Source organism: Oncorhynchus mykiss, chromosome 21, assembly GCF_013265735.2.
Source record: "Oncorhynchus mykiss isolate Arlee chromosome 21, USDA_OmykA_1.1, whole genome shotgun sequence".
NCBI classification, from domain to species: Eukaryota; Metazoa; Chordata; class Actinopteri; order Salmoniformes; family Salmonidae; genus Oncorhynchus; species Oncorhynchus mykiss.
This window is the reverse complement of record NC_048585.1, coordinates 51,605,516-51,628,419: the sequence shown is the minus strand read 5'-3', so window position 1 is coordinate 51,628,419 and position 22,904 is coordinate 51,605,516. Positions and strand designations below refer to the sequence as shown.

General features: G+C 43.4%; 1 protein-coding gene across 5 annotated transcripts in view; it reads left to right on the top strand.

Annotated features, from left to right (window-relative positions):
• LOC110500696 (neurexin-2) overlaps positions 1 to 22,904 on the top strand; it is a 1,070,834-nt gene that overhangs the window by 1,012,813 nt on the left and 35,117 nt on the right. For all 5 annotated transcript variants that reach the window (XM_036958142.1, XM_036958143.1, XM_036958144.1 and 2 more), the window contains one exon: positions 6,048 to 6,219. In XM_036958142.1, the coding sequence (XP_036814037.1) occupies positions 6,048 to 6,219 (172 nt within the window). The remainder of the gene's footprint in view (positions 1 to 6,047; positions 6,220 to 22,904) is intronic.

The window sequence follows — 22,904 nt, the reverse complement described above, 5'->3', positions numbered from 1 at the left end:
GAGGAAGAGGGGGAGGGAGGGAGTCAGAGAGAGAGAGGAAGAGGGGGAGGGAGGGAGTCAGAGAGAGAGAGGAAGAGGGGGAGGGAGGGAGTCAGAGAGAGAGAAAGGAAGAGGGGGAGGGAGGGAGTCAGAGAAAGAGAGAGGAAGAGAGGGAGGGAGGGAGTCAGAAAGAGAGAGAGGGAGAGAGAGATAAAGGGCTATTAAGATGAAGAGATGGGGAAACTTTCTCAAGGTGACTGCCACAGATAACGACAAACATACAAATGAGTCCTGGAAGTGTTTTAGCTGTGAATGTAAAAAGGGTTGAACTGCTAGTGTATGGCCTAGTCTTACATAACAACCTATTCTTTATGGTTACATAACACAGAGAGAGAGAGAGATGGGGGAGAGAGAGAGATGGGGGAGAGAGAGAGATGGGGGAGAGAGAGATGGGGGAGAAAGAGAGATGGGGGAGCGAGAGAGATGGAGGAGAGAGATGAGGGAGAGAGAGAGATGGGGGAGAGAGAGAGATGGGGACTAGAGAGAGATGGGGGAGAGAGATGAGGGAGAGAGAGAGATGGGGGAGCGAGATGAATGAGAGAGAGAGATGGGGGAGAGAGAGAGATGGGGGAGAGAGAGAGATGGGGGAGAGAGAGAGATGGGGGAGAAAGAGAGATGGGGGAGCGAGAGAGATGGGGGAGAGAGATGAGGGAGAGAGAGAGATGGGGGAGAGAGAGAGATGGGGACTAGAGAGAGATGGGGGAGAGAGAGAGATGGGGGAGAGAGAGAGATGGGGGAGAAAGAGAGATGAGAGAGAGAGAGAGAGAGAGAGAGAGAGAGAGAGAGAGAGAGAGAGAGAGAGAGAGAGGGGAGGGAGGGAGATGGGGTGAGAGAGAGATGGGGGAGGGAGAGAGAGAGGGAGGGAGGGAGATGGGGCAAGAGAGAGAGAGAGAGAGAGAGATGGGGGAGGGAGAGAGAGAGAGAGAGAGGGAGGGAGGGAGGGAGATGGGCGAGAGAGAGAGAGAGACCCCTGACTAACTCAATCTCATTATGCCCATTCTAACATTCATTTCCTAGTTCTGATTAGCGTCATGCAGTCATTTCCGCTATCATCCGGGCATCCCCCTATATGTAGCATGACGTAAGGATGACATGGTACACTATGTAAATCCATCCCTGTGGGTTAAGCAGTGATACAGGCCACTTTCACTTTAAGAAATGAAACATTTATTTTCAATGTATATTTTCATGCCAATATATCCACATACCTACTTCAGTTTTTGTCTCTCTCCATTGACTCCACCGTAAAACCGAAATTATACAGAATTATTCCTTGTAAACTAAATAATTGTCATCCTCTACCAATCCCCCGTCTACCCCCGTCTACTGGCAGTCATGATTGGCTCCTTCGTTCGTCATTACACTTCCTCCTGGTCTTTTCTGGCATCACACTTAGAGGGATAATAAAGAGATGGAGTAGTGGAGGGGTAAAGATAGGGGGATAAGAGAGGAGAGAAAGTAAGACTGTCAGTCCTACTAATGGAACCGTTGTTCTATCCGTGAGCCACTTAGGGAAGAAATGCAGGGAACCAATCCATGAAAAACGTATTCTTCTGTCTTTTACTTCTCTCCGTCTTAATTGACTTTTCTGATGTGTAAAAAAATAAAAAATAGCCAACTTGACATCTTCAACAGACTCTTTGATCACAAAGCACCTCAAGCCCTTGGAGATCATTCAGGTTCCCCGTCTTCTTGTTTTCATGAGCTATTGCTATTTCATTCTTACCCGTTTGTTATTCTATCGTTCATTTTCTACCTTTGCCACTCTCTTTCTTCATGTCTTTCTCTCACACTTTAGTTTTGTCTGATCGACGGCAAAGCCCCCTTAGGGACGGACTGATAACCCCAGCACACACCTATACACACACACAGACGCACGGGGCGTCTGTGTGTGTGGTTCACATTCCCTGTACGGATATTTCCACATTTCCCCTCTGAAATGCTCTCTGTAGCCTAGGTTTTTACGTCCCATTTCTGACACCAATGTACAATATATTTTGATGGAAATATAGGCTAGGGCCTACAGTTATGACTAGTAAGATCAGGTGGTCAGGAACAACTCTTGGCCCTTCTTATAACAGTAACACCTGACTCTAAAACCCTACTGGACGCAACATTTGACCAAAAAGTCATGTTATGCAACCAAATTTGGAATGATAGACTTGTGGATCCTCCTACAACTCTGCCTAAAGCTTTTAAAGGGAAAACACAGAGAGGTGTGTATTCCACCACAGAGAGGTGTGTATTCCACCACAGAGAGGTGTGTAATTCTACCACAGAGAGGTGTGTATTCCACCACAGAGAGGTGTGTAATTCTACCACAGAGAGGTGTGTAATTCTACCACAGAGAGGTGTGTATTCCACCACACAGAGGTGTGTAATTCCACCACAGATAGGTGTGTAATTCTACCACAGATAGGTGTGTAATTCTACCACAGAGAGGTGTGCATTCCACCACAGAGAGGTGTGTAATTCTACCACAGAGAGGTGTGTAATTCTACCACAGAGAGGTGTGTATTTCACCACACAGAGGTGTGTAATTCCACCACACAGAGGTGTGTAATTCCACCACAGAGAGATGTGTATTCCACCACACAGAGGTGTGTATTCCACCACAGAGAGGTGTGTATTCCACCACAGAGAGGTTTGTATTCCGCCACAGAGAGGTGTGTAATTCTACCACAGAGAGGTGTGTATTCCACCACACAGAGGTGTGTAATTCCACCACAGAGAGGTGTGTATTCCACCACAGAGAGGTGTGTATTCCACCACACAGAGGTGTGTATTCCACCACATTAGAGGTGTGTATTCCACCACAGAGAGGTGTGTAATTCCACCACAGAGAGGTGTGTATTCTACCACAGAGAGGTGTGTATTCCACCACAGAGAGGTGTGTAATTCCACCACAGATAGGTGTGTAATTCTACCACAGAGAGGTGTGTATTCCACCACACAGAGGTGTGTAATTCCACCACAGAGAGATGTGTATTCCACCACACAGAGGTGTGTATTCCACCACAGAGAGGTGTGTATTCCACCACAGAGAGGTTTGTATTCCGCCACAGAGAGGTGTGTATTGCACCACAGAGAGGTGTGTAATTCCACCACAGAGAGGTGTGTATTCCACCACAGAGAGGTGTGTATTCCACCACAGAGAGGTGTGTACTGTTCCTGAGCCATCTTCCCCTCTCCCTTCATTTCATTGTTACTGTATGGGCATGACCTCTCCCAGTTATACGGGATTATGGTTATTTTCCATCCAGAGATATTCTGCATTTTACATCATCATGATGATGTGGCCGGTGACCACTTTTTCTTGAAAGTCCAATATCTTGAAAACTTGACGGCTGACATGCAAAACATTTTGGGACTGTATCAACAGTGGACTAATGAAAACAAAAGATTGTTTTTGAGTGGAGTCTCCCTTTTAATGGAACGGCCATTAAAATGTCATTATGGCAACACAGAAATCACCTTTAAAAAGCAGCGATTCCCGCCGGCTGCTTTGTGTAATGGAGGTGATACATTCCCCAGTGCTGGCGAGAGAGAAGAAGAAGCCCTAATGTTGAGGAACATTAATGCTAATCTCTCTGTATTCTAATCTCTCACAAATTATGTTTCCTCCATGCTCTTCCCCTCTGCTAATACGCAAAAACAAGATTCATTTCCCAGAGAAAAGAATTGCCCAGTGGAACATTGAATTAATTCTTGATGAAAAAGGTAATGCAATTAGCCTTAGCGCTTCATTGTGGGCGGGCAGTGTTGTGGCGGGAAAAGTCCTCAGCTACTGTTCACTGCACTCTGTTAGCATTTGGCTAACCTCCGCCATTTTGTTGCTTTTCTCTGGGAGTAAAACGGTGGTTTGATAAAGTGGCATCAATCATCAATTGCCACCATGGCTGCTTGTTCTCAGCTATTCAATAGTGGATGTAGACACAGGAAGCCAGGTAGGGTATGGATTCTCTGGACAGTCAATAACTTTAATTGATTGATGAAGTGCCAAGGAGCCATGTACCCTTTTGAAGGCCTGAGATTGACATCCCTGCGGTACACTAAGGGATGTAGGTCACCGCTCCATCAGTTTTCCCCCATCAAAGTAGCTGTTTAATGTCAACAATTCAACTCAATGGATATGTATGTTGTATTTAAGCCTCTGTTTTAGTGGGTGCAGTAGGTGACACTATTCAAAATGAACAAGCTTCAGTCACCCGACAGACAGCTTGATTGGTTACATGTGGCTCAGCCACTGTTGAGCCCTTAAAGGCATTAATCGTGCTCCGAGCACAACCAGTGACAACATCACAATTAGGGTCTTAATCGTCCATGTCAACCAATTGCACTTCCCGTTGAATAACGTTACTATTTTATCCCGCCGAAGTGCGTGTTAGAATGCACAAATTTGACTGTGATTACACAACTCATTAATTTACATCCCAACCTCTTGCTCTTATTTACTCCATTAACTCAATACTTTAGTCCTTTTAACATTTTAGCAGCTATTTTTAAATATTCCTAAAATATTGAATGAATAATTCAAACAGTGCTCCAAGCTAAAGCCATGGTTGAACCTCACAAAATGGTGCCATGTGGGGAAGGTTTTCCGCTAAATAAATCCACATAGCTAACTAGATAAAGCAATCAATGGAGATGTTTGCAAAATGTGGGGGTCTGGAGCGGACAGATAGCGGCGTGCTGCGCGCCGCGACCCACTCCAGCAAATGAGCTTGACCCCTTGTGTCAAACCAGGAAGTGCTGTGGGAAAAGGCACGGACAGGGGGCCAATGGGAATGAACCGTCTGTCATACCACAGCAGTGAACAGGCACAGTCAAAACAAAAACTCTCCCTTGGTGTCCCTCTCTCCACTGTATTCTACAGTAGTTATGTCAACTCCCTCCACCATGGTTACTACAAGGAGAGGGGAGAGGAGAGGAGGGAAGGGGGGGTAAAGAGGGATGTGAGAGGAGAGAGAGAGAGGTGGGTAGACTGTAATAAAGTTGAAGCAGTAGGAGGCTGTCAACACTAATAGATGGGAGAGAGAGAGAGAGAGCGAGAGAGAGAGAGAGAGAGAGAGAGAGGTAGAGAAGGAGAGTAGAGGGAGAGGAGGAGAGTAGAGGGAGAGGGAGAGGAGGAGAGTAGAGGTAGAGGGAGAGGAGGAGAGTAGAGTGGAGGAGAGTAGAGGAGGAGAGTAGAGAGAGAGGAGGAGATGGAGAGGAGGAGAGAGAGAGAGAGAGAGAGAGAGGGGTAGAGGAGGAGAGTAGTTGTAGAGGGAGAGGAGGAGAGTAGAGAAGAGGAGTGTAGAGAGAGAGGATGAGATGGAGAGGAGGAGAGAGAGAGAGAGGTAGAGGAGGAGAGTAGAGGTAAAGGGAGAGGAGGAGAGTAGAGGTAGAGTAGAGAGTAGAGAGGAGGAGAGTAGAGGTAGAGGAGGAGAGTAGAGGTAAAGGAGGAGAGAGAGAGAGAGAGAGAGAGAGAGAGAGAGAGAGAGAGAGAGAGAGAGGACCTAAAGAGGGTGGTGAATGTTAAATGTAATAGAGTAGTCCATTCTACACTCTACCTGGCTGAAGCATGACTGCCCACCATTATGCCCCAACAGTGATCAGAACACACACTGGGTCACTGGCCACTGCAGGTACCTGTCATGCTGGAGAAGGTTTATGTTGGACAGACTTTATGGAAATACATACTTGGATAGCCCTTTCATTAATGTTTAGTAGACCTGGGTTGCTGAACTACACAAAAGTGATGGGCAATCTTTTCTGAGATCTGAAAATAATGTGGCGACAGCTTCCGGAGATAATGCTGACTGTAGGCTTTAGCTAAGGTTGATAACATGGTCCTAAGCTCCACCGGAAGACCTGGACCCAGGTTTGAAACCTGCTTGTTCATATACAGACACTGGACACACCTTTCACCTGTACACACTGAACACAGATGAAACATGTTCTCTCCCTATAACCCTCTCTCCCTCTCTCTCTGTGTCTCTCTGTCTCTCTCTCTCTCTCTCTCCTAGGAACAGGGAAGGATCGGCGTCATCTTCAACGTGGGAACAGATGACATTGTCATCGAGGAGAGCGCGGTGATGGTGAGCGACGGCAAATACCACGTGGTGCGCTTCACACGCAGTGGTGGCAACGCTACCCTGCAGGTGGACAGCCAGCCCGTCATCGAACGCTTCCCCTCAGGTAGGACCGTAGGGAGGGAGGGAGGGAGGGAGGGAGGGAGGGAGGGAGGGAGGGAGGGAAGGAAGGAAGGAGTGAGGGAGGGATTAAAGTATCAGATGAACTAAAGGAATACAGTGGGAGAGAAAGTGAGAGAGTAAAATAATATGGTTGTTTTGTTGCAGGGCATCATCTTCTATGAGTCAGTATACCACCCAGTCATGTATTACATAGCAGTCCTACTGCTACTTAATCATGAATAGCCAATGACAAGTAAAATGGTTGGTCATATTAGATATATTGGTTATATTATTGTTGCCAAAACAAAAACTCTCACTTGGTGTCTCTCCCCTGTATTCTACAGTAGTTATGTCAACTCCCTCCACCATGGTGACTACAAGGAAGACATTTTCTGTTTCTGATCCCTGATCATACTGAGCTGGATCTATCCACACTGTTAGAACCATTATCCAGGAAGGCAAGGAATGATTCAGTAATGGTTGAATTGTCATATTAATAATGATGCTTTTCTTACACACCAATGGGTGTTTCACTAGCCTGGGGACCCGTCTCTTCAGCTAACCGACTCCCTGTAGTCCATGTCATGTGTCTTTGGCAAGGACAAGGAGTGGAATGTTAGCTAAAGAGACTGGTTCTCACAGTGTTTCAGAATCATTCAGAAAGGTCTGATTCAAATTGAGGGTTTTCTCCAGTAAAAGTTTGAGCTCGCTGGTTGATTCTCCTGTTGCGTGCCTGTTGTCTCATTCTATAGCGCCAATTACTACTGTCTCTAGGGAATTCATGGTTGGATAAGAAAAAGTTCACAAAAGTTTGTTTATGGTTAACTCTAAGAAAATACACCCACTCCACAGTATGAAATCCCAAACCCTGCCTCTGTGGAGTGATATCCAGGAGTAACACTGCCTCTCTCTCCTCTCTGAAAAGTAATTGAAGTTAAAGTTTAACATGGTTAAGGTAAGGTTTAAGGTTAGGGTTTAGGTAAGGGTTAAGGTTAGGCTAGGGATGTCTCAAGGATCCCGAATAGGTCCATGTATCACAACCAGGAAGAATAGAACGCCAAATAGAACACAGAAGAATAGAACACAGAAGATTAGAACACAGAAGAATAGAACACAGAAGAATAGAACACAGGATAGAACACAGAATAGAACGCAGAATAGAACACAGAAGAATAGAACACTGAATAATAGAACACAGAAGAATAGAACACAGAAGAATAGAACACTGAATAATAGAACACTGAATAATAGAACACGGAATAATAGAACACGGAAGAATAGAACACAGAAGAATAGAACGCTGAAAAATAGAACACAGGAGAATAGAACGCTGAAGAATAGAACACAGAAGAATAGAATGCTGAAGAGTAGAACACAGAAGAATAGAACACAGACGAATAAAACACTGAATAATATAACACTGAATATAACACAGAATAATATAACACAGAAAGATAAAACACAGAAGAATAAAACACAGAAGAAAAAAACACAGAAGAATAGAACACAGAAGAATAGAACACAGAATAGAACATCGAATAGAACACAAAATAGAACACAGAAGAATAGAACACAGAATAGAACACCAAATAGAACACAGAAGAATAGAACACAGAAGAATAGAACACTAAATAGAACACTGAATAGAACACAGAAGAATAGAACACTAAATAGAACACAGAAGAATAGAACACTGAATAGAACACAGAAGAATAGAACACTGAATAATAGAACATTGAATAGAACACTGAATAGAACACTGAATAGAACACAGAAGAATAGAACACAGAAGAATAGAACACTAAATAGAACACTGAATAGAACACAGAAGAATAGAACACTAAATAGAACACAGAAGAATAGAACACTGAATAGAACACAGAAGAATAGAACACTGAATAATATAACACTGAATAATTGAACACAGAAGAATAGAACACAGAAGAATAGAACACTGAATAGAACACTGAATAGAACACTGAAGAATCGAACACAGAAGAATCAAACACAGAAGAATAGAACACAGAAGAATAGAACACAGAAGAATAGAACACCGAATAGAACACCAAATAGAACACAGAAGAATAGAACACAGAAGAATAGAACACTGAATAAAACACTGAATAGAACACTGAAGAATCGAACACAGAAGAATCGAACACAGAAGAATAGAACACCGAATAGAACACTGAATAGAACACAGAAGAATAGAACACTGACTAGAACACTGAAGAATAGAACACATAAGAATAGAACACCGAAGAATAGAACACAGAAGGATAGAACACTGAATAGAACACAGAACAATAGAACACTAAATAGAACACTGAATAGAACAAAGAAGAATAGAACACTGAATAATAGAACACTGAATAATAGAACACAGAAGAATAGAACACAGAATAATAGAACACAGAATAATAGAACACAGGAGAATAGAACACAGAAGAATAGAACACAGAAGAATAGAACACTGAATAATAGAACACAGAAGAATAGAACACTGAATAATAGAACACGGAAGAATAGAACACTGAATAATAGAACACTGAATAATAGAACACAGAAGAATAGAACACAGAAGAATAGAACACAGAAGAATAGAACGCTGAATAATAGAACACAGGAGAATAGAACGCTGAATAATAGAACACAGAAGAATAGAACACAGAAGAATAGAACACTGAATAATAGAACACTGAATAATAGAACACAGAAGAATAGAACACAGAAGAATAGAATGTTGAAGAGTAGAACACAGAAGAATAGAACACAGAAGAATAGAACACAGATGAATAGAACACTGAATAATAGAACACTGAATAATATAACACAGAAGAATAGAACACAGAAGAATAGAATGCTGAATAATAGAACACAGGAGAATAGAACACTGAATAATAGAACACAGAAGAATAGAACACAGAAGAATAGAACACTGAATAATAGAACACAGAAGAATAGAACACAGAAGTATAGAATGCTGAAGAGTAGAACACAGAAGAATAGAACACAGAAGAATAGAACACAGAAGAATAAAACACCGAATAGAACATCAAATAGAACACAAAATAGAACACAGAAGAATAGAACACAGAATAGAACACCAAATAGAACACCGAAGAATAGAACACAGAAGAATAGAACACTGAATCGAACACTGAATAGAACACTGAATAGAACACAGAAGAGAACACAGAAGAATAGAACACTGAATAGAACACAGAAGAATAGAACACAGAAGAATAGAACACTCAATAGAACACAGAATAATAGAACACTAAATAGAACACAGAAGAATAGAACACTTAATAGAACACAGAAGAATAGAACACTGAATAGAACACAGAAGAATAGAACATTGAATAATAGAACACTGAAGAATAGAACACAGAAGAATAGAATGCAGAAGAATAGAACGCAGAAGAATAGAACACAGAAGAATAGAACACAGAAGAATAGAACACAGAAGAATAGAACACTGAATAGAACACAGAAGAATAAAACACAGAAGAATAAAACACAGAACAATAGAGCACAGAACAATAGAACACAGCAGAATAGAACACAGAAGAATAGAACACTGAAGAATAAAACACAGAAGAATAAAACACAGAACAATAGAACACAGAAGAATAGAACACAGAACAATAGAACACAGACCAATGGAACATAGAACAGTAGAACACAGAAGAATAGAACACAGAAGAATAGAACACTGAATAGAACACAGAATAATAAAACACAGAACAATAGAACACAGAAGAATAAAATAGAGAAGAATAGAACACAGAACAATATAACACAGAACAATAGAACACAGAACAATAGAACACAGAAGAATAGACCACTGAATAGAACACAGAAGAATAAAACACAGAAGAATAAAACACAGAAGAATAAAACACAGAAGAATAGAACACAGAAGAATAGGACACTGAATAGAACACAGAAGAATAGAACACAGTAGCCGGGCAGCCTGTTGACACCAGCATGTTATCTCTGACTTTCATTTCCTTGTAATTGAATTCGGAGGCCTCTTTTCTTCCTCTGTTGTTGTTGTTGTTGTTGTTGTTGTTGTCGGCGTTGTTATTTTGTCAGTCGAGCGTTTCTCTTTTTCTCTCCCCTCCTGCTGATCGAGGTTTTAGAGTTTGTTTGTTTGTCGGTTTAGTTGTTGGGGCTGATGCTATTGTTGCGTTGTGTGTTTGGGGTGGGGTGGAGGAGGAGGAGGAGGAGATGAGGGGGTTTGAGGGGAACGGGGGTGCGCTAGGCAGATTATCTTTACTCATTTATGTTGGCTACATACACAGTATATTTAGAGTGGCTCTTTGAAGGTTCCCTGTCTGTCTGTCTGTCTCAAGTCTTCCTGAGGAAAAGCGGAGCTGCTGCGCATTAGGAGTGCAAAGCTCTGATGGGACGGAGGGATAGAAGAAAGGAGGTAGGAAGGGGGACTTCTAATTAACCCAGGGGGTGTGTGAAGTGAAATAGGGGAGAGGGGTACATTTTAAGAAGGAGGAAGAATGGCGTCGGAACAGAAGTCTGTGACACAAATTATTATTAATCCACTGAGTTTGTCTGAAGGAATCGCTCCGAAAAATGGAACAGAATTGACTTATGAACTTACAAGTCATAGAATAGAATGGTAGACCTGTGTGGACATAGCACACTCAAGGCACTCTTACCAGAATGATAAAGATCAATGGCCTTTATTACAATGAATGATCTATCGGGGAGAATATGTCATATCCACCGGTCGACCAAGAACCAGATCAACTGCCGATGCAGACTGAATGGCCACAGTCGAACAATTTCCAGGTAGAGATTCAAAATGCGGTCCGGATTCTCCATTAATGTATATCTGGCTGATTTATTTCTGTCTACACTATAGGAAAATGGTCTCTCATGGCCATTTTGGATCAGTGCAGAGAGCCTCTCTGCGCTGCCATAGCGTCTGTAAATGCATGTGCCTGCTTCCCAGCCGAAACGGTTCGGAAGAGTAGGTGCATATATTATGACGACATTTTGTGACGCTTTTGTTGGTTTTGGACTTCGGCGAGGGTTTTTTCAGGTTGATCGGGAACACAACATTTTCTCTTGAGGCAAGCTGAAGCCGGTAGCTGAAGTCTACACCCCTTCGCTGGGGATTGATCAATAGTAGGAATTATTCAGTCTTTGTTGTCATTCAACGAGACACAACACGTTTTCATTGAGAAAAAAAGATGGCTGGCTGGAGGAGATGAGGGGAACTCCTCCTCATCTCATAGACTGTGGGCAGGTGATTTGGAGGGCAACCGGTAACAGGGACAGACTGGGGAAAGATAAGCTCTCCCAGAGGAGGGAGGGAGGGAAGGGGTAGAGGGGGGGGGGGGGTTCGCTGTCATAGCATTGCAGGGAGCTGAGGTACTAGCTGAAGAAGTAAAAAAAACACACATATTACATTGCAAGACCACCGTCCTTGGTGTGAAAGTAAAATATTAACCACTGAATAAGAGAGAACAGGTAGACTGGCTTTCTGAAAAGAATCAATTTTACATCTTGGGTTTTGAGAACTGCCCTCAGTTCAACTGCAGCAAATAGCAACCATTCAACAACCTCAGCATCAGATTCCCAAGGTAGGCTTTACAAGAACAGGAAGTGTGAGGAAGCTGTGGTGGGTCAAACATTCAACAACCTCAGCTTCAGATTCCCAAGGTAGGCTTTACAAGAACAGGAAGTGTGAGGAAGCTGTGGTGGGTCAAACATTCAACAACCAAATACCTTTGTTGATATTTTTTGGGGAAAGCTCTAGAGTTGATGCCGTTGCTCCGTACTGTGTGCGTGTGGGCGTGTGTGCGTGTGTGCGTGTGTGTGTGTGTGTGCGTGTGTGCGAGCGTGTCACAGCATACCCCAGCCTAGACAGAGGGCAGACACGAAGTGACACAGTACCACCCCTGTCACCTCCAGGCCCTCAAAACAGCATTATTGGATTCTTCTCCCCAGATGCAGGCCCAATAAAACCATCATGGTCTCACACAGAGAGACCAGGTCGGGGTGTTTAAGGTCAGACAGATGGGGTATCTCTCCACATGGGCCACTATTGCCCACAGATTGGTTTTACACCTATGTTTGTTTGTCTGTCAGATATAAGTGATGGAGACAATAGCAGGACAGTTACCTCTAAAATAAGTAGGAAGTAGTCTCGGTTTAGTGTTGATGGTAGAGCAGGACAGTTATCTCTATAAGAAGTAGGAAGTAGTCTCAGGTTAGTGTTGATGGTAGAGCAGGACAGTTATCTCCATAATAAGTAGGAAGTAGTCTCGGGTTAGTGTTGATGGTAGAGCAGGACAGTTATCTCTATAAGAAGTAGGAAGTAGTCTCGGGTTAGTGTTGATGGTAGAGCAGGACACTTATCTCTATAAGAAGTAGGAAGTAGTCTTGGGTTAGTGTTGATGGTAGAGCAGGACAGTTACCTCCTATAAGAAGTAGGAAGTAGTCTCGGGTTAGTGTTGATGGTAGAGCAGGACAGTTACCTCTAAAATAAGTAGGAAGTAGTCTTGGGTTAGTGTTGATGGTAGAGCAGGACAGTTACCTCCTATAAGAAGTAGGAAGTAGTCTTGGGTTAGTGTTGATGGTAGAGCAGGACAGTTATCTCTATAAGAAGTAGGAAGTAGTCTTGGGTTAGTGTTGATGGTAGAGCAGGACAGTTACCTCCTATAAGAAGTAGGAAGTAGTCTTGGGTTAGTGTTGATGGTAGAGCAGGACAGTTATCTCTATAAGAAGTAGGAAGTAGTCTTGGGTTAGTGTTGATGGTAGAGCAGGACAGTTACCTCCTATAAGAAGTAGGAAGTAGTCTCAGGTTAGTGTTGATGGTAGAGCAGGACAGTTACCTCTAAAATAAGTAGGAAGTAGTCTTGGGTTAGTGTTGATGGTAGAGCAGGACAGTTACCTCTATAAGAAGTAGGAAGTAGTCTCAGGTTAGTGTTGATGGTAGAGCAGGACAGTTACCTCTATAAGAAGTAGGAAGTAGTCTTGGGTTAGTGTTGATGGTAGAGCAGGACAGTTACCTCCTATAAGAAGTAGGAAGTAGTCTCAGGTTAATGTTGATGGTAGAGCAGGACAGTTACCTCTATAAGAAGTAGGAAGTAGTCTTGGGTTAGTGTTGATGGTAGAGCAGGACAGTTACCTCTATAAGAAGTAGGAAGTAGTCTCAGGTTAGTGTTGATGGTAGAGCAGGACAGTTATCTCTATAAGAAGTAGGAAGTAGTCTTGGGTTAGTGTTGATGGTAGAGCAGGACAGTTACCTCCTATAAGAAGTAGGAAGTAGTCTCAGGTTAGTGTTGATGGTAGAGCAGGACAGTTACCTCTAAAATAAGTAGGAAGTAGTCTTGGGTTAGTGTTGATGGTAGAGCAGGACAGTTACCTCTATAAGAAGTAGGAAGTAGTCTCAGGTTAGTGTTGATGGTAGAGCAGGACAGTTACCTCTATAAGAAGTAGGAAGTAGTCTTGGGTTAGTGTTGATGGTAGAGCAGGACAGTTACCTCCTATAAGAAGTAGGAAGTAGTCTCAGGTTAGTGTTGATGGTAGAGCAGGACAGTTACCTCTATAAGAAGTAGGAAGTAGTCTTGGGTTAGTGTTGATGGTAGAGCAGGACAGTTACCTCTATAAGAAGTAGGAAGTAGTCTCAGGTTAGTGTTGATGGTAGAGCAGGACAGTTACCTCTATAAGAAGTAGGAAGTAGTCTCAGGTTAGTGTTGATGGCAGAGCAGGACAGTTACCTCTATAAGAAGTAGGAAGTAGTCTCAGGTTAGTGTTGATGGTAGAGCAGGACAGTTACCTCTAAAATAAGTAGGAAGTAGTCTCGGGTTAGTGTTGATGGTAGAGCAGGACAGTTACCTCTTTAGAGCAGGACAGTTATCTCTTTAGAGCAGGACAGTTATCTCTATAGAGCAGGACAGTTACCTCTATAAGAAGTAGGAAGTAGTCTCGGGGTAGTGTGAGCGTGAGTTAGGTCTTTCCTCAGATAGACCCATTTATATCTCCACAACTAAGCTAACGTACAACAACAAGACCTTGATGACATTTTTGCATTTTAGTCGACTGGCTGCAGAGTCTCAAGAGCTCAAGGGTTAGGAATCTTGTGTTCTGATGGTTTTAAGTTCCCATATAACAGGTTTCCTCCTCTCCCCTGGTTATATGATGGTGTTTAACACAGTGTGAGGCCAGTGAGCCTCTCTCCTCCTCCTCTGTCGTGGAAGTCGATGAAACGAGACACACTAAGTATTACCTTTACCAAGATGGCTATAATTTGATTTAAGTTGCAACTAAGAATATTGCTCTGGTCTAGTGTGTACAGTATGTTTCTATGTGCCTCTATCTACAGCACCAGCCGAGGATTAACAGGAGCAGAAGCACTATGTTCCTTACATGACTAGTCACATTGTCATCCCACATTCAATTCCCTATAGCTGGGCTGTCTCCAGATGATTGCCATATCTGTCGCCTCGTAACTACATCATTATGACCAGTTGAGTACACACTGTCCCAACACACTTTCCTGATCCAGGGTGTTTGCAGAACACCACCAGTAAAGCTGTCTCATGGCTTTGGCTCCTGGCTGTGCCTGAGAAGAAAGGAGCTTAGAGAGAGAGATAAACATTTTGAGGTACGCAGAGAGAGGGGGAGGAAGAGGGAAGCGGGGAAAGAGTTAGGTAGGGAAGGAAGGAAGTGGTGAAATTAGAATGAGAGCAAGGAGAGATGAAGGAGAGAGAGAGCGAGAGAGGGAGGGAGAGGAAAAAAGGAGAGGTGCGCAGAGAGAGGGGGGCACAAGAGGAGAGAGGGGAGTGTTTCCGTAGCGATGTCCACCTACCCTCAGAATGAGAGGTGATAATTGAGATAATTCACTGTATCACCATACCAGTGGGTCAGAAGTTTACATACGCTAAGTTGACTGTGCCTTTAAACAGCTTGGAAAATTCCAGAAAATTATGTCATGGCTTTAGAAGCTTCTGATAGGCACGTGTACCTGTGCATGTATTTCAAGGACTACCTTCAAACCCAGTGCCTCTTTGCTTGACATTATGGGAAAATCAAAAGAAATCAGACCTCAGAAAAAAATGTGTAGACCTCAACAAGTCTGGTTCATCCTTGGGAGCAATTTCCAAATGCCTGAAGGTACCACGTTCATCTGTACAAACAAAAGTACGCAAGTATAAACACCATGGGACCACGCAGCCGCCGTACCGCTCAGGAAGGAGATGAACGTACTTTGCTGTGAAAATTCAAAATTAATCCCAGAACAACACCTTCTGGACCTTGTGGACAGGACCTTGTGAAGGTGCTGGAGGAAACAGGTACAAAAGTATCTATATCCACAGTAAAACGAGTCCTATATCGACATAACCTGAAAGGCCGCTCAGCAAGGAAGAAGCCACTGCTCCAAATCCTCCATAAAGAAGCCAGACTACGATTTGCAACTGCACATGTGGACAAAGATCGTACTTTTTGGAGAAATGTCCTCTGGTCTGATGAAACAAAAATTGAACTGTGTGGCCATAATGACCATCATTATGTTTGGAGGAAAAAGGGGGAGGCTTGCAAGCCGAAGAACACCATCCCAACCATCAAGCACGGAGGTGGCAGCATCATGTTGTGGAGGTGCTTTGCTGCAGGAGGGACTGGTGCACTTCACAAAATAGGTGGCATCATGAGGGTGGAAAATTATGTGGATTTATTGAGGCAACATCTCAAGACATCAGTCAAGAAGTTAAAGCTTGGTCGCAAATGGGTCTCCCAAATGGACAATGACCCCAAGCATACTTCCAAAGTTGTGGCAAAATGGCTTAAGGACAACAATGTCAAGGTATTGGAGTGGTCATCACAAAGCCCTGACCTCAATCCCATAGAAACTTTGTGGGCAGAACTGAAAAAGTGTGTGCAAGCAAGGAGGCCTTACAAACCTGACTCAGTTACACCAGCTCTGTCAGGAAGAATGGGCCCAAATTCACCCAACTTATTGTGGGAAGCTTGTGGAAGGCTACTTTGTCCCAAGCTAAACCATTTAAAGGCAATGCTACCAAATACTAACTGAGTGTATGTAAACTTCTGACCCACTGGGAATGTGATGAAAGAAATAAAAGCTGAAATAAATCATTCTCTCTACCATTATTCTGACATTTCACATTCTTAAAATAAAGTGGTGATCCTAACTGACCTAAGACAGGGATTTTTTACTAGGATTAAACGGCAGGAATTGTGAAAAACTGAGTTTAAATGAATTTGGCTAAGGTGTATATAAACTTCCGACTTCAACTGTAGATTGAGATGACACACATTCACTTACGGATGACACACACACATAAGCTAAGCATCAGACGCACATAGCCTCCTTGTCGTGTGGTAGAAATTCAGCTAAAGTACATCTGAGAATGTAGTGCTGAGGTAAAGAGAAGAAAGAGTTGGAAACAGAGAAAAAGAGAGAGAAGAGTGAGAGAGAAAAAATGGAAAGAGATAGATGGAGATACAGAACAGTGGGAAACAGAAAGAGTGAAATAGAGAGAAAGAAAACGTAAAAAGAGAAAGATACGGAGTGGGAAACGTAGAGAAATAAAAAAAGGAGATACAATGACTATTTTCGGCCTCCCCTGTGCTCTTGCTGCCAGGCATTTAACAGAAGTGGCTGAGTGCTGACCCATACTGAACCCGCAGGCTGGAGCCAGAGCGAGAGAGAGAGAGAACCAGAGAGCCAGGGTGTCTGAGCAGCTCAGTTCTCCCAGCCACGGGTCTCTTTGTCCCAGCCTCACAGAGGTCGGCACAGGAGGAGCCTGCAGAGCAGCTCAACCCTTTTAAAGTCTACCTGCCTTTCTTTACCCTTTCTTAACTCCAAGCCTCTCTAACTGCTAGGGGATGAGAGAGAGGGAGAGAGAGACAATGAGAGAAAGAGGGGATGAGAGGGAGAGAGAGAGGGAGAGAGAGAGGGAGAGAGACAATGAGAGAAAGAGGGGATGAGAGACAGGGAGAGAGAGAGGGAGAGAAAGAGAGCGAGAAAAATGAGCACAAATGAACAAGAGAGAGGGGAAGGGAGTGATGGCACAAAAGAATGACAGGAGAGGGAGAAAGAGAGTTGTGAGGAGGCCAGGTCTCTGAGCAACTCAGCACTTCTCTTCCCTCTACCAAAGGCTTTAAGGGCCCAGCCGTGCCTGTCTTAAGGGCCAGTGTACCAAGGGCCATGGACGTGGCAGTCTGGCAGGGCTTAGACAGACTGGCTCCAGCTTAGGGAACACTAGGTCAGGAACACACAGGCATAGGCTCTGCCCCCATAGTTTGCTACTCGGAGTAGAATGGTGTGGAACTTGAACCGTATAGCAGTTGTGCAATGTGACTACTCAAAGTGCAGTAGAACTTCAATACTTGAACCCTAGCAATGTGACTTTGATGCTCCACTGAGCTAAATGGAATGGGGATGGACCAATGATGCATTATGGGTAGGATTTATTATTAAGGAGTGCTATGATGTACTTGGCGGATGGCCATTTCCTATAGGACAGTGGCTTCAGATGAATGTGCTCCAAGGATATTAGATCAGTATTTCTGGTAGGGTATAGAGTGGGTTATTCAGTACTTATAAGCACTTTTCATGGATAGCTTTTGTTTGATGTTAGAGTTGAGTGATAAAATGGCAGACCACCTCCAACCTAGTCTTTGGACTGAATTCCAGTCAAATCAGATGTGTATAAAATGTTATTTAAGGGGGAAAAAGGATGTCATTGGGATGGGTACGGGAGGGGTACAGGAGGGGGGACGGGGAGGGGATGGGAGGGGGACGGGAGGGGTACAGGTTGGGTACGGGAGGGGCACGGGAAGGGGATGTGAGGGGTACGGGAGGGGTACAGGAGGGGAACGGGAAGGGGATGGGAGGGGTACATGATGGGTACGGGAGGGGGACGGGAAGGGGATGGGAGGGGTATGGGAGGGGGACAGGAGGGGACGGGAGGTGGACGGGAGGGGGGAGGGAGGGGTACAGGAGGGGGACCGGAGCCCTCATCAGGGAGACGGAGAGACAAGGAAAAGATTGCTCAAGCTAAGTGGGCTAAACCAGTCTACTTTGAAACAAAAGTATTCTTCCACGAGAAATTCCATCATTTGTTGTTTTGTTGATGGTGGTGGAAAACGCTCCAGAATCTCCCATAACTGTTTAATTGGGTTGAGATCTGGTGACTGAGACGGCCATGTCAAATGGTTTACATCGTTTTCATGCTCATCAAACCATTGAGTGACCACTCGTGGCCTGTGGATGGGGGCATTGTCATTCTATGGGGGCATAGCCATAGTAGCCAAAATAATGGGCTGCCCAGCATTTTTATACATGACCCTAAGCATGATGGGATGTTAATTGCTTAATGAAATCAGAAACCACACCCTTGTTTCATTATACATTGTATCCCTCATTTACTCAACTGTCCTATTATTTTGGCAGCTGCCTATACATTCTGACTCACCTACATACCCAAGAGCTAGCTAATCATACAGGTGGAGGAGAAAAGCTCCCCTCACTCACTCACTCACACATTACTGCTTCTCTAGAGAGACATATCAACACATGCTGTGTAGTGGACATACACACACATACTTAATTACTTACTTACTTACGCACGCACGCACGCACGCACGCACGCACGCACGCACGCACGCACGCACACACACACACACACACACACACACACACACACACACACACACACACACACACACACACACACACACACACACACACACACACACACAGTCAGTCAGTCAAAGGTTTGGACACACCTACTCATTCAAGGGATTTTCTTGATTTGTACTATAGAATAATAGTGAAGACATCAAAGCTATGAAATAACATGTGCTGAGCCCTTGTTTTTCCTTCACTCTGCGGTCCAACTCATCTCAAACCATCTCAATTGGGTTGAGGTCAGCTGATTGTGGAGGCCAGGTCATTTGATGGAGCACTGCATCACTCTTCTTCTAAGTCAAATAGCCCTTACACAGCCTGGAGGTGTGTTTGGGGTCAATGTCCTGTTGAAAAACAAATGATAGTCCCACTAAGCGCAAATCAGATGGGATGGCTTATTGCTGCAGAATGATGTGGTAGCCATGCTGGTTAAGTGCACCTTGAATTCGAAATAAATCACAGACACATGCGGAGATAATCTATTCACCTGCGATTTCTGAGACTGGTAACTCTAATGAACTTATCCTCTGCAGCAGAGGTAACTCTGGGTCTTCCTTTCCTGTGGCGGTCCTCATGAGAGCCAGTTTTATCAAAGCGCTTCATGGTTTTTCCAAATTGACTGACCTTCATGTCTTAAAGTAATGATGGACTGTCATTTCTCTTTCCTTATTTTAGCTAGTCTTGCCATAATATGGACTTGGTCCTTTACTAAATAGGGCTATCCTCTTTATACCACCCCTACCTTGTCACAACACAACTTAAATGGCTCATACGCATTACGAAGGAAAGAAATTCCATAAATTCACTTTTATCAAGGCACACCTGTAAATTGAAATGCGTTCCAGGTGACTACCTCATGAAGCTGGTTGAGAGAATGCCAAGAGCGTGCAAAGCTGTCATCAAGGCAAAGGGTGACTACTTTGAAGAATCTCAAATATATATATATATATATTTGTTTTGGTCACTACATGATTCCATATGTGTTATTTCATAGTTTTGATGTCTTTACTATTATTCTACAATGTAGAAAATAGTAAAAGTAAAGAAAAGCCCTTGAATGAGAAGGTGTGTCCAAACTTTTGACTGGTACTGTAGGTAGTCACACTCTTTTACTGCATCATAGCTGCAACTAAAACCCACTCAGGGCACCCCTTGAAAGTGCATTGCAAATTTATCCTTACAGTGGAGGTGGGTCAAAACAGATCCACGTGGGCCCAAACACTCTTTATATATATATATATATATATATATATATATATATATATATATATATATATATATATATATATATATATATATATATATACATATATATATATATATATATGTATATATATATATGTATGTATGTATGTATATATAAATGTCCTCGTTTTTGAAAGAAAAGCACATTTTTGGTCCATTAAAATAACATAAAATTGATCAGATATACAGTGTAGACATTTAATAGTAGCCACAAAACACCCGTCTCAATGTCAACAGTGAAGCGGCAACTCTGGGATACTGGCCCTCTAGGCAGAGTTGTAAAGAAATAGTAATATCTCAGACTGGCCAATAAAAATAACAGATTAAGATGGGCAAAAGAACACAGACACTAGACAGAGGAACCCTGCCTAGAGGCCAGCATCCCGGAGTCGCCTCTTCACTGTTCACGTTGAGACTGGTGTTCTCCGGGTACTATTTAATGAAGCTGCCATTTGAGAACATGTGAGGCATCTGTTTCTCAAACTAGACACTCTAATGTACTTGTCCTCTTGCTCAGTTGTGCACCGGGGCCTCCCACTCCTCTTTCCATTCTGGTTAGATCCAGTTTGCGCTGTTCTGTGAAGGGAGTAGTACATAGCGTTGTACGAGATCTTCAGTTTCTCGGCGATTTCTCGCATGGAATAGCCTTCATTTCTCAGAACAAGAATAGACTGACGAGTTTCAGAAGAAAGTTATTTGTTTCTGGCCATTTTGAGCCTGTAATCTAACCCACAAATGCTGATGCTCCAGATACTCAACTAGTCTAAAGAAGGCCAGTTGTATTGCTTCTTTAATCAGGACAACAGTTTTCAGCTGTGCTAACATAATTGATAAAGGGTTTTCTAATGATCAATTAGCCTTTTAAAATGATACATTTGGATTAGCTAACACAACGTGCCATTGGAACACAGGAGTGAGGGTTGCTGATAATGAGCCTCTGTACACCTATGTAGATATTCCATTAAAAATCTGCCATTTCCAGATACAATAGTCATTTGCAACATTAACAATGTCTACACTGTATTTCTGATCAATTTGATGTTATTTTAATGGACAAATAAATGTGCTTTTTTTTCAAAAACAAGGACATTTCTAAGCGACCCCAAACTTCTGAACGCTAGTGTATATATATTTTTTACCTGAATTTATCTAAGCAAGTCAGTTACAGTAAGAACCTGGCCAAACCTGGACGACGCTGGGCCAATTGTGCGCCACCCTATGAGACTCCCAATCCCGGATTGGGTTCTCCGCTTGTCGTTTGTTGATCCTGCTGCAGTTATTTTCCACTCGTTGTTGTTGACGAGACTTCACTCAAGGGGCTGTTAATGCTATTGTGTTTGCCATTGAGGAGCTAAAACACACGCGCTTAGTCACACACACACACACACACACACACACACACACACACACACACACAATCTATTATTGATTCTAACACACACATATGCACACGCACACACACACACACACAGATACACACAGGCATTTTACAAGCATTTTGCTACACCCACGATAACATCTGTTAAACACGTGTATGTGACCATTAAAATTCGATTTCATTTGATTTGAGGCGCACACACACACTCCACTGTCGATGCTTAACACGCCCCCCCTCCTGCATCTTCCCCATTTCTGATTAGTCAAACACCTGGGGGCTCCCTGGGGAGCTGGGGGGAGAGAGGAGGATATTCTTAAACCCTAAATCCCCCCCTTCTATCTTCCCTCTGCAGCTATGGAGGAAAGGATGGCAAGAATAATGAACTAATAAACGTGATAATGGATGACATGGGCAGATATACCCCGGATGACTTTTAATCTCCTCATTGTAATCTAATTATGGACTTTGTGCTATTTGGTGGGAACCCCTACTTCTCAACCTCCCTCTACTGAGAGGAGACACAGTGCCTCATAGGACATTTCCTTGAGGTAAATCCATGATCTAACTTGATAAATGTCCCCTACATAGATTAAGATCAAAGATTACTTCAAGGGAGGAAGAAAGGACAGATGCCGTATAGAAAAACTGTATTTTGAGAAAAGCCATGGAGTTTTACTAAAATGTCTGCAGTGGTCAGATACTACCACTAGAGGGAGGGCTTTATAACTCAGAGATGCTGAACTAGGTTGTTCAATGTTTAGTAGAAGGGAGGGTTTTAGTTGCCAGACTGCCTAAGGCATGCCTCTTTCGATGCTGTGCCCAGTTTCTGGTAATGGGAGGGAGGGAGGGAGGGAGGGAGGGAGGGAGGGAGGGAGGGAGGGAGGGAGGGAGGGAGGGAGGGAGGGAGGGAGGGAGGGAGGGAGGGAGACTTATATGTCTAGGGAGAGAGGAGAACACACCCTCACATATTGATTCATCTTACTAAGGACCACTGCCTCACACTACAGTATTTATTTTCTTTCTCTCCTTTTCTCTTTCTCTCTCTCATCCTCTTTCTGTTTATCCTTCTCTCTGTCGCTGCATCTCTCCATCTCTGCCTCTGTGTGTATCTCCCTCTAATCTGCTTAGCTGCAGAGTGCTGGCGTTGCTGTTAAATGGGTTGTGAGTGGAGAGAGGAGCTCTATAATTGCAGCACTGGCTTTGCACAGGCCAATCTCCTAGGGTTACCTGGAGAATCTCATGTGAGCTATACGACACACACACACACACTCACACACACACCCCTCGTCTGGCCTGTATGTTGTGCTGCATGCAAATGACTGTGACTCATGTTTTCCCCCTACACCTTCTGACTCTCACCTCTTTCTCCAATTCTATA